This window comes from Ascaphus truei, chromosome 2 (genome assembly GCF_040206685.1).
Source record: "Ascaphus truei isolate aAscTru1 chromosome 2, aAscTru1.hap1, whole genome shotgun sequence".
In the NCBI taxonomy this organism is placed as follows: Eukaryota; Metazoa; Chordata; class Amphibia; order Anura; family Ascaphidae; genus Ascaphus; species Ascaphus truei.
Window position 1 is genome coordinate 131746195 of NC_134484.1, and position 13088 is coordinate 131759282.

At 42.7% G+C, this 13088-nt stretch overlaps 1 protein-coding gene across 6 annotated transcripts in view; it reads left to right on the plus strand.

The window, feature by feature from the left end:
* The window catches only part of OSBPL1A (oxysterol binding protein like 1A), a 188666-nt gene extending 181541 nt beyond the window's left edge, over positions 1 to 7125 (plus strand). For all 6 annotated transcript variants that reach the window (XM_075584951.1, XM_075584962.1, XM_075584968.1 and 3 more), the window contains 3 exons: positions 2185 to 2308; positions 5066 to 5156; positions 6514 to 7125. In XM_075584951.1, the coding sequence (XP_075441066.1) occupies positions 2185 to 2308; positions 5066 to 5156; positions 6514 to 6616 (318 nt within the window). In that variant the 3' untranslated portion in view covers positions 6617 to 7125. The remainder of the gene's footprint in view (positions 1 to 2184; positions 2309 to 5065; positions 5157 to 6513) is intronic.
* Positions 7126 to 13088: the final 5963 nt, after the last annotated feature.

Below are 13088 nucleotides of genomic sequence, written 5' to 3' on the forward strand. Positions count from 1 at the left end.
AGTGTGTGTGAGTGTCTGTAAGTGTGTGTGAGTGTCTGTAAGTGTGTGTGAGTGTCTGTAAGTGTGTGTGAGTGTCTGTAAGTGTGTGTGAGTGTCTGTAAGTGTGTGTGAGTGTGTGTGAGTGTGTGTGAGTGTCTGTAAGTGTCTGTGAGTGTGTGTGAGTGTCTGTGAGTGTCTAAGTGTGTGTGAGTGTGTGTGAGTGTGTCTAAGTGTGTGTGAGTGTGTGTGAGCGTCTGTAAGTGTGTGTGCAGTGTGCAGTGTGTCAGTGTGTGCAGTGTCAGCAATGAGCAGTGTGTGTGCAGTGTGTGTGCAGTGTGTCCAATGAGCAGTGTGTGTGCAGTGTGCAGTGTGTGTGTGCAGTGTGTCCAATGAGCAGTGTGTGTGCAGTGTGTCAGTGTGTGCAGTGTGAGCAATGAGCAGTGTGTGTGCAGTGTGTGTGTGCAGTGTGTGTGTGCAGTGTGTGTGTGCAGTGTGTGTGTGCAGTGTGTGTGTAGTGTGTGTGCAGTGTGTGTGCAGTGTGTGTGCAGTGTGTCAGTGTGAGCAATGAGCAGTGTGTGTGCAGTGTGTGTGCAGTGTGCAGTGTGTGTGCAGTGTGTGGGCAGTGTGGCAGTGTGAGAAATGAGCAGTGTGTGGGCAGTGTGGCAGTGTGAGCAATGAGCAGTGTGTGTGCAGTGAGTGTGTGCAGTGTGTGCAGTGTGCAAAAAAAAAATGTAAAAAAAAAAAATTTTTAATTTTTTTTTTTTTTTTTTTTTTTTAAAAACGGGAGCCACGGGAAAACCGCGTTATAACCGAATCGCGGTATAACGAGGCGCGTTATAACGGGGTTTAGCTGTAGTAGTTAGTCTAATTATTAAAAAAAAAAATTTTTTCCCCAAAATAAGTTAGGGTAAAGATGATTAATTTTGTGGTTAACTGATATACTGTACAAACATTTCTCATTAAAAATAATACAGGTGTACATTTTTATTTGTATGTGCCATCATGTACATAGCACTTTACATCAGTAATACACGTGACAATAATAGGATACATACTGTAGTAGAGATGAGCACTTCAGACAAAAGTAACAATAGGAAAAAGAGTTATAAGTAGGCAGAACTTAGAGTAGGAGGGTGTTCTGGTAAGTACGTCTGCAAGGGGTCATGGTAAATGCATACGAGATGTAGACTTTATTCTATTGGCTTGCACTATAACATACGTTTATCTCTAATATTAAAAAAAGGGGATATATATATAGATAGATAGATAACTCTTTATTTCTTTAACAAGTTTTGGGGTAGAGAAAGGCAAGCGTCTCCATTTGGACAGACCTTATTGAAAGGTTGGTACCCTGCATGCTCACAGTCTCACCTGGTCCAGACATAAATTGGTAGTAGTAGTAAAGGTCTCCCCCGGGTAATTGGGCTGCCAGGAGCTTTTAATCTCAGATTCTATATAGGAGCTCATCACTGATGTGAGCTTTGTAAATTATTACAATGTAAGTAATTGTGTAGGGGATCCATGGGGGTCACTCCTCGCCAACCAGGGCCCCCAAACTCTCTAACTTAGCACGGGGAGGACTTTTAATTTCTCCATCAAGAGGGTACAACATAGCTATTTTTTTTTTTTTTTTTTTTTTAAGTGAGAGATTTCCTTCTCCTGGGTTTTCTATTGGGTGAAGCCAGTCATTTATATTTAAGAACAGTCTTCATACCAGTTTTGATTTATTTTTATAAATCTAATTTTGTCAATTGTTTTTCTTTATTAGAACTAAAATGTTCCATTCTAAAAAAGGACATTGTTACTCATTATTTTATGAATACAGCTATACTCTCCCTAACAAACGGTTTTAGTTGCCAGTGTTTCAGGTGCAAATCAGAAAATTACCCCTGGGCTAATAGGAGAAAGTCGCCATATATTACATTGCAGCTTCCCATTGACTGCGGGTCCCATTTTTAAAAATCCAGGATGGATCTCATCAATCCAATGATTAAAGCAAAAGCAGGCGTTTTTTTTTTTTTTTAATAGAGGTTCGAATAAGAGACTAGAAATATATATACATACACAATTTAAATAAATATAAATGCATAATGGACTTGATTGCTGTGTTTATGGTAGAATACAAAATGCTCAAAATGATAAAAAGTCAGTAATGTGTGTCAAGTGTGAGTTGAGTCTTTACATTCCTTTCCTTTTTTGTTTTAGATGTACAATTTCACTCACTTCGCTCTGGCTTTGAATGAGCTGGATAAGGTTATGGCAAACCTAATTCCCAATACAGACTGCAGACTGCGTCCTGATATAAGGGCTATGGAAAATGGAGAAATCGGTAATTTTTGTTGTACAGTTATGTTGTAATTTGCAGATTGGAGATCACTTCAGTGCTGCAGGCCTCTTGAACTGCGATGAAATGCAAGGAAGTACTATAAAGCTCTTGCTAATCTTTTCCATAAAGTATAGGAGATGGATCCGTATCTGCGTTTGGATGAATGAAAGAGCAAAATAGTATTGTGTATTACAAACCGTAACTTAGCATTGGTATTGTTAAATACATCTCATGGATACCTGTATGAAACGTGGCCGCTGTGTTAGGGATATACTGTATACCATGCAACATAATGAAGTATACAGTATGAAGGTACAAAAACCAGGCAGCAAAACACTCGACATGAAGAAAAGCAAGGGAGAGATTGTATGCGCTTCTTAATTATTCCAACAAAAAAGCAAAAGCAGTCAGGTGTATAACACATTGTCTAGCATTTTCATTGTTTTGTTTCATAGCTTATTTCATAGCCCTGTTTCCTGCTGAATACAGTATACTACCAATGCTGTATAACCTGTTGGCTCACAGGGCCTAAGCCTCTGCCACGGAGAGCCTGGGGCAATGTATATGTATGGATTATCTCTTACCAGATGCAGCGCCTCCACCTGCGATGGCTCCCAGCAGAGCGGTAGTTGTGCCTCACAGGACAATACTACAATAGTATTCACACAGCATATAAAAGAAACAGTAGCTTTACTAGCGGTAACCATAACCATGCATGTATCATTCCTATCAGTGCTACGCTTCAATGAGACACAATAATGAACGCGTCTCACAGGACGCGACCCTTCACCGTGTTCCCACACTGTGTCCAATACCCCAAAGTGAGTGTATGTGTGTGACTGCGCAGCCACTAGTTTGAATATTATAGTTGGTGCACTTAATGGATGTTTCCAGGATGTTAATGAATGTTACCGCAAACATACTTCACAAAGGATCCGACGACGCGGAGCTGCCAGTGATACCTTCCGGAGCGATCCCACCCGAATGGCTGATGATATGCCTGAAGAGGTCTGGTCCCAAACCTCTGGGATGGTGCTGTGACAGTCTCTGTGTCTTTAGCAGCTTCACTACTAATGTGACAGGTTCCTATTCTAGGGCCTGTCCCTACATTAACTCTGACTGACTGTGACTCAGGGCCTATCTGGGCCTAGTGTAGAGGTTACTTGTCTCTCTACACACTGAGCTCCTTCCTCGTCCCCCTCCCGATCTTCTCTGCCCAACGTGCTCCCCTGCGCAACCTCCTAACCTCTCCCTGCTCAGTCTCCTCGCCCTATTGGCTCCCAGCCGTCACCTGGTCCTGCTGAGGCTCCTGGGACTTGTAGTCCCCAACTCTAAACCTCCTCTGGTTGGTCAGTGCTTTGCGCGCTCGCGCAACCACTTGCTATGCATGCGCGACCTCTCTGGTGTCGCCGTCGCCTACGGGACTACTGCACATGCGCAATACAGAAATGGCGACGCTCGGGCCGCCGCAGAGCCTCCGGTGCACCGGAGCGCTCCCTGCAACCTTCCCTGACTCTCTCACCACAACGGAGGTGAGGGTCAGTCTGGGGGACCTGGCTACACTTAAGATGAGCCAAATTCTAAAAAGGAACCGACAGGAACACATCAAACGCCATACAATGGGCTACATACTGTACAGCTATTAGTAGGGGCCAGGTACAACAGCATATTTATATGTAAAGTATTAAAGATTTCTCCAGTCATTTGGACTGAGATGTTTGGCATGTCTTAGAAAATGTACTATGGGTCATGACAAAAAAATGTTAAGAAGGCAGAAACGGTCACCTTATTGTACATTATTATTGTTGGAGGATTGCACTGTAGAGTACATACTGTAATTATTGTGAAATTTAAAGAAAGGGATGTCTAAAAGATAAACTACTGTAGCTTAATGGGAGTAGAGCTTCTATCAACAGACCTGTTTCCCCACAGCAATTACTACTCAAAAGAATAATAATTGTACCTTTTGGACTTAAGTGCAAAAGGTACATTCCCCTATGGGGGAACAAATGTATACTTTAATGTAGAAATTTAGTACCTTCATACGATTTTCTCTACCAACTAACCCGTCTCCCTTTTTCCTACAGTATGTCTCTGTACACTTTTTTTTTTATTCTATCGCTATGTTTTGTCCAGGTTTTTTTTTGCAATGTTACACCTCTGTATTGTATATTTAATCTCTTCTCCTAAATGTAGCATATAGATCGCCACTCAGATTCTTTTTATTGTTCTTGATTCTTAGATTTTTAGCAAGCCTTCTTCTATCCCATGTGTGTTCTGCAGTGATCCTTCATATTCACACAGCAGCACTCCAGAGATAACTGCTTGAATGTTCGTATGCTTAAGACTGCTTTTAAAATAGCTACCTCTTATGGATATAAACTGAAAACCATCTGCCATTTACTGAAATCTCTCATGATTCCACACCCAAAACCTTATCAGCTGCTCATTCTGCCACTCTATTAGAAAAGGATGAAATTACCCAACATATCACTTAGATTGTAAGCTCTCTGGTTTTTATGTTTGTTGCACTTTTTGTATTGTAATTACATATATTTATTAAAAAAAAAAAAAAAAAACATGCATATTTATAGATTTAATTTGTGAAATATGCTTTACCGTAGTGGTTAATGATTACTAGATCAACCGTGATTGGCTACTGATGCCTTGATACACATCTGCCTTTGTAATGCAGATATTATTCCATTGTGATGTCACCATAACACAGTTGTTTAATATTATGTTTGTTTCCGTTTCCAGATTTGGCAAGTGAGGAAAAGAAGAGGTTAGAAGAGAAGCAAAGAACCGCTCGTAAAAATCGCTCCAAGTCTGATGCGGACTGGAAAACCAGGTCTGTATGAAAAATGTAGGAGTTTTACGAGTTCAAAGGGAAATTTATTTTCTATGTTCCCCTGCTTGTCCTTTTCAGCACTGAGGGAGTCAAAATTAAATTGATGCTATGCCAGACAAAGGCACTGTATAAGTAGAGAGACTATACAGTATTCTGAAAGGTGTGAAAATGTTCTGGAAGCAGAGTGGACCCATTCCTCTGCCTTGTCTAATTTTATCTTCTAAACAAACCATTCAATGAAACAGACCAGTTATTCGTTTTTTTTTTAACATAAAGAATAAATAGACATTCTCCCCCTTTCTTGTAGAAACTGATGAGTGAACAATTCAATGCAGTAGAGCAGGGCTCCTCAAAGTAGCCAAATGCGGCCCATGAAGGGCCTTCTGGACTCTGCTAATTTCATACTACTGTAGTTTCTTAAGTAGCGAAGTGCAGTTTTTCACACTGAAACTCACTTGTAAGTTGAGGTAGTAGAAATGAATATGGGGCACGTTCTAAAATGCTTGCAGAATGTTGAAATATAATCTTTTTTAAGTGCTTTCCAAGCATCAAAAATTAAATAAATATAAGCTTGTGGCCCTTCTACCCGTAACTAGATGAAGATCACTGCAGTAGAGCTCTTCCAAATCCTTAGTGGACAGCAGTCTCATTGCCAGTTGGTAAATGGGAAGCAAGAGGGGGGAATAGCTCAATGCATGTATACAGCTCATTCTAGCATTAAAGGAAAAAGTGGTGTTTAGGCGGTGCACTGCTGCAAAACAAGACTGGACTGCAGCTGTATTGAACACACAAAATATAATGGCACATACAGGAACAGACAAAGAGAGCCACTCTAATGCGTTTCACGCTGTCAAGTAGCGTTTATCACAGAACTGTGCATCCTGCGCATTGATTGTACTCGCAGAGCCAGGAACCAGGGGTCGCATTTTATATATACTTGGACACTCCGGGACCAGTGACACACAGGGGATAAGGAATGGGGGTTCTCACAGCCTCCACCTCCGAGTGCCTTTGGTGGCCTCTAATTCATTGTAGTACATATACATGTCGCTGTAAAAGCAGCATCACCGCGGACCTTATCACAAACTCAGTCTTCAGACACTCGCCACGTAGGAATTATTCGTCTTGTGAATGGACATCTGGAAATCTTTACCAGTACTTACATTGGTTATACATTACATTATCATAAAGTTGTCATTTTTCTAAAGTAACTGTCCAAAACTTTCTGCTTACCTTTTATCCTGACGCATTGCTGCGGAGTCTCGCCGAGATTTTTAAGCATTAAAGGAACACAAATGAGGAGACCTGTATTATTACTGATAAACACACAGCTGCTAACATTCATTTGTTTTCACAGATGGTTTCGTCAAGGTCCGAACCCATACAATGGTGCTCAGGATTGGCTTTACTCTGGAAACTACTGGGATAGAAGCTACTCTACCTTGCCAGATATTTATTGAAATTGGCACATTGGAGTGACCGAAATATTTGTTTTCGACTGTATCAAATGTAGATGTTTGTGTTTTCGACTTTTTTTTTCAAGAAAATTATACCTTCACAGCACCGTAAAGCCCACTACTTATTGTACATCCGTAATTAATCTGTTCAAATTGGAATAGTTTGCATTTTTTCAGAAAACAGATAACCAAGCAATACTTCAGGATGCAGTTTTCTACATTGAAGTTCAGTAACGGCTCATAGGAAGCGTACAGTAGTTTGGAGCTGGTGCCAGAAGGCATTATGTACAAGGCTTACATTACATTAGGTACAAGACTAATATCTGAAAAGTTTAGGGGGAAACCAAAAGAAACACACACACAATTAAATGGTCTTGCAGCTGGGAAGGTGTGGTTTATATGAAACTATTTTGGGCTGGGTTTTTTTTTTTTTTTTTTCTTCCTTTATGATGAACACAAGCACAATTAAAATCTGCATTCAACTGATATATTAAAGATGGCGTTTAAAGATGGGTTTTTGTCTTTGCTACAGTACTCCACTAGATATTCTAGCTTCTTCAGGATTCTTCTCCTACCAGATGCTGCTACTAATCCCCTAATACATCTGCTGGAGTAGGAATGTGGAATTTAGTGGAGAAGAACATTTGGTTATGACCATAAAACAGCACTCCCCATTAATTGATGTCAGATTTTTCATAGGTTTATTCATAGTGAAACAAAAAGAAAGGGATGCAGAGGGAAGTTTATTGAAATTCTTTATAATGAAAAATGTAATATAGCACTTGCATATACAGTAAATAGAAGAGCGCTGCCATGGATTACATGCAGCGAGCTATGGAACCCCCATTTCCAGATCCCGCTCTCTTCCGGCTCCGCAATGCACCAGAGTAACGCAATAGCGTGCCTTGAACCGTGAAACATATTGAGGTTGGCGAGTTACGTCCTTATGCACACGCACCGGTGACTGTTGCCGAGCCGAAAGACAAAGCGGAATTTGTGGCTGGGGGCACAAGAAAGACGCTGGTGAAAGTTACTGTGTCGTGGAGGCAGCGGGGGGGGGGGGGGAGATTTGCTTTATCCTAGTGAACCTGGGCAGTTTCCTGCATGTAATCTGTGACATCGGTTTATATTATGCATGCGAGTGTTAGATTTATATACAGTATGCAAGTGTTATTACATGTTATTGTAAAGAATTTCAGTTTACTTCTATTTTCCTCTTTTTTGTTTCTATTTGGTTTGTCTGGATGTTGTACCGCGATGGTTGTGGGGGTTGAAAGAGGCTGCGGGGAACTCCTAAGAGAACTTTGTTTGGTAGAATATTTATTCATAGTGTCTAGATTTCTATTTTGACAGGTTTTTGTTTTTTTTTTAAATATTTTTTGTCACACAACAGATTTGTCGTGGATGAAACCAGGCATTTTATTCATGCTCATCTTCAGTGTAATGAACATGATACAGTAGTTCTTCCCAACCGTATTACATTGTGCACCCCCTTCTAGAAATAAAAGAAATTCCCGTGAACCCCTAATTAATAAACCTCATTGCCTATTCATCTGACTTGCTCTTGGGGAGGAAACATATGCGTAACAGGGCCCCAAACTAACTCCGTGTTTGCAGGTAGAATGGCTCGTAAAGTTAATTACTGCCGAAGCTTCAAAAGTCCCGCTCCACAATGCCTTGCCGCAGTTGTTGCAAAGCATTGTGGGGGGTGACTTTGGAAGCTCCTATTATAATTGGCAGCTACTGTATTTTATTCACGCTAAGGTGCAGTTTGGGGCCTTACTAAGTGTGCAGTCTCCCAACAAGACTGCCTGAGATCCACCAATACGTTTTTTATGTGGGGGGGGGGGGGGGAGGCAAACACCTAGGTGTTACTGAATATCCCGTTCGGGCACACTGGTCTAAGAGGTTGAAAGAAATGAACGGAGAAATTTGGAGTCAGGACGGAGTTGGGCAAAACTGTAGATAAACAAATATTGCGCATGTATAGGTCATTTGATTTTTTCGGCTTATTGCAGCCAGTAACTTTTTACTCTACTTGATATATGCTTTGAAGTGGCACGACAGAGCTGCACATAGTAACAATTCATTTAGAATATAAAAGTGCTGGCTGCTACACAGAAGACAAAGCTTACACACCTGTAACACCATCTTTCAGCCTCGGGTAGCTGTGCAGAACTTCAGCTGCTGAAGCCTGTTGCTCAGCTTCAAGTACTGGAATTATTAGCTGCTTTGTATTCATTGCAAGCATCTAAAACTTTGAGGCCTATGCATTCTTTCTCTGCAAGGCAACAAGTATGATAGTTCATATACAGTACACTGTGTTAGACCTTCTGATGTGTGTATATATATATATATATATATATATATATATATATATATATACAGTATATATCTTTGTAATACTCTGACCCTCTTTTATTTGAGGTGCCTCATCTAGAAGTATTTGAATGGTAAACTGGCACAATGCTTTGTGGGGCTAGTAGTCCTCACTATAACAATCTAATCACACTTTGTCTAGAGCAGGCCTGCACAACATACGGCCTGGGGCACCCCGTGCAGCCCGCGACGGCCCACCTTCACCCTCCTTCCCTGGTAAGGAAAGAAGGCGTGCATGGCCGCATGCTGTACGCAAACTGGGGGGGTGCAGGCTGCGTGCGGGGAAGCCTGGGGGTGGGCAGAGCTGTGCACGGGCGGCCAGAAGCTCACAGGCTCCGTGCTGCTGCTCCCTGTGTGATCTCTGCCTGCAGCGGGGGCGGGGCCTTCCCTGCACACACACAGCCCCTCCTCCCCCTGTCCCAGGACTCAGCCGCACGTGGGGGACTGCAGCAGGCTTATAGTGAAAGTATGTGAGCAGGCTGAAGAGAGAGTGGGGGACGGGAAGTGTCATATTGAGGGGAGGGGGAGAGTGTCATATTGAGGGGAGGGGGGGAGAGTGTCATATTGAGGGGAGGGGGAGAGAGTCATATTGAGGAAAGAGACATGGGGGGGGCTGCTGACTTTGGGGGGGGGGGTGCTGACATGGGATTCTGACTGGGGAGGGGGGGCTGCTGACATGGAATGGGCTGGGGGGATGTGGAGGGGGTATTGTGTGGGTGGGGGGAGAGATGGGGGTATGAGAGATTGATGGGGAGTATCGTAAAGGTTGATAGTGAGGGGTTCTGGGGGAGATATGATGATGATGAGAGGTGCTTGAGGAGAGATGATTTTACCCGTGCGGCCCAAATTTTTTTTCCTTGGAGCAGTTTGGTCCTTCTCACTTTACGAGTTGGTCAGGTCTGGTCTAGAGGTTAATAAAAAATAATGTTTAATATATCTCAAGTGCTGCTAAATAAAAGCATTAAAATATAAATACATAATTGTTTGTGTTTTTTGTATTTCTTGATATGAGTTCAACACCCCAATGCTGCCTTCACAACACTACCAGTATTGCAGGAGTACAGATGCCATCCATACATATATCAATAACCTATTTAAACAGAGGTTGCTCACAAAGCCTGAGCTTCCGTGTGCTGATCTGTGTGACTGGTTGATTTCAAGTGCTGGTTGTATTAAGTGTGCAGTTAGAACTAGAAGCAGTTTGAACAAGGAAGGGGTTAAACAATGTATTGTATATTGAAGTACAGTTTATTGCTAGTACTTATAAACTTCATAGTTGCTACAATGAGCAGGATTGAAAATGTACATCTTGCCACATGTATGTGCACTTGGAGCAGCTGTTCCAAGGAGCATACCACTGTGAGAAGTGTGAGCGGGTGGTCTCTCTTTAGAGTCAGAGATTGCTGATCTGAAGAGGAAACTTGCAATATTGAAGGACATTGACACTCTTGAAAGGGGGTTAGTGCTCACTGAGCAGGCGCTTGCTTCAACTAGTTGTGCAGATGGTGGCGCTGTTAGTTTGGAGCAGGTAGGTAGATGTGAAGCAGGGGCAATAGGGAGAGGCAGGCCAGTTCTCAGCTGACCCATCCCAATAGATTTGCTGTGTTGTGTGAAGATATTGGGAGTGTCAGATCAGAAATGGTGCAAGGCTGGAGGAGACTAATTCCTCTAGCAGCCAGGGGAATAGTTCCTCCAGCACAGAGATGACTCAGGATGCTCAGATATAAAGAAAGATTGTGTTGGTAGGGGACTAATTTAATAGAATGGTAGATATGGCAATCTATTGCTGTGACCGCATGAACCAAACAGTTTGTCTCTCGGGTTTGGCACATTGTGGATCGGGTAGCCGTTTGTTGCGGGGACAGGGATTGAACCGGCGGTCTTCGTACATGTTGGCACCAATGACAAAGTTAGAGAAAGATGGAGGATCCTAAAAAATGATTTCAGGGATCTAGGCCAAAAGCTTAAGGCAAGGACCTCCAAGGTAGTATTTTCTGAAATACTACCAGTGCCATGCGCTACCGCAGGGAGACAGTCAGATTAAGGCGGTTAATGCATGGCTAAGAAAGTGGTGTAGGAAGGAGGGTTTTGGGTTTTTAGAGCACTGGAACTCCTTTTCTGAGAGGTGCCATCTTTATTCTAGGGGCGGATTGCACCTCAATGAAGAGGGATCTTCTGTGCTAGGGGGAGAATGTTAAAAAGGTTGGAGATTTTAAACTAGGATGGAGGGGGGAGGGAAATGAAACATAACGAACCAATTTAAAATATCAATTAGAGTTTCAGCACTCGCTGACTATGGGAAAAATGCTAAAAACGGTATAAGCCAAAAAGTAAATGATTTAATGCAAGCACAAGCTAATACAAAATAAACTTGGAGTGATGTAGCACAAGCAAGTAAATGATAATAGATCCCTCACAGAGGTGGTGAGGGACAAGGAACACAGGGACAGGGAGTGGGGGGAGACAAAAAACAAGATATAGGGGGGAGGGTAATCGGGGGCAATGTTTCGGTGAGAGATCCCTTCCTCAGCCCCATTCCACAGGAGAGAGAGGACGTATTACTGCAGAGACGCTGACGGTTTGATTCTTTACCTAAACAGCGTTTACACTACTGTTGACTCTGGACTCAGAAGCTTATACTTGAATTTGATTAAATGTACAATTTGATCACTGGGTGCTGCTCTGGTGGTTGGGGTACAGGGTCAAGGGAAGTACCTTGTGGTCCATACGGACCTGAGAGAATGGGCCCGAGGAAGGGGTCTCTCCCTGAAACATTGTACTCCTGATTACCCTCCCCCCATCGTATTTGTACCCTACCATATGATGATAGTATCAGGTTAGGTGCATATAGTTACTGCCATAAGTATAATGTAACCTCAAATTAAATCTAGTAAGGGTATATACCAGGGACTGGGAACTCCCTTATTAGTCTGATTAAAGTGTGGAAAGTCCTAACATCACAGAACAACACTGCACCCATATAACATGGACACAGATGCAGGTATAATCAGACTCAAAAGAGAGAATGCATCAAAACTACGTCATGTTTGCATAATGGGTAATTTTAATTATCCAGACATAGACTGGGGCAATGAGATTAGCATTACCACAAAAGGAAACAGGTTTTTGGGGGTGGTTAAAGAGAATTATATGACCCAAATTATTGAGGAACCAACCAGGAGAGGGGCAAAACTGGATTTGGTAATATCAAACAATGTAGAAGTAATAGCAAATATTCAAGTACTGGATCAAGTCCTGGGTAACCGTGATCATAACGTGGTCTCATTTGAAATAAATTATCAAAAAACAAATTACTTGGGTTCAACAAAGACCTTAAACTTTAGAAAGGCAGATTTTAATAAACTGAGGACTAATCTACAAGTACTGTAATACACTGGGATGATGTTTTTTGCAGGGGAAAATGTAGAAGATAAATGGTCAGTCTTTAAAACATTGTTAGAAAAGCACACTTATCAGTGTATATACCCTTGGGAAATAAGTCAAAACCAATGTGGCTAAATAAACAGGTCGGTGAGAAAATGGAAAAGAAGAGGCAGGTGTTTAGATTCTTTAAGTCAGAAGGGACGGCGACATTGTATCAGAATTATAAGGAATGTAACAAAAATTGCCAAAGGGCAATCAAATTAGCAAAAATGGATAAAAGCAGGGTGAACTAGGCGGTAAACCAGGCAAATGTGCAGCATATCACTAAGGGGATACAATGAAAAGGCGTATGGTGCTCAGAAGAAAGCAGCAGTCCTGTGAGTTGATAAAATTCTTGTAGAAAGCGACCCCCCCAGTTATAGGCGGGGGGGTTTCATGACCGGGGGGGGGGGCGGCCTGCCCCCGCATCGCCCTTCCCTGTCCAGGGGAGGAGTCAACTGTGGCCTCTTAAGGCCAAACTGGCGGGGGCAAGTCCTCTGCCTTTCCCCCGGGGGGGGGGCCTCCCTTCTCCGATTAGGAGCGTAGCTCGGGGTAGACCTCCCCTCCCCCCCTTCTCGGGAGGATAGCGTGGGGCCGTGGCGGACGCCGAGGGGTTCAGGACCCCTTTTGTCCGGCGGGGAATAGTGGTTGGGGCAGAGGTCTTGGGTGCGGG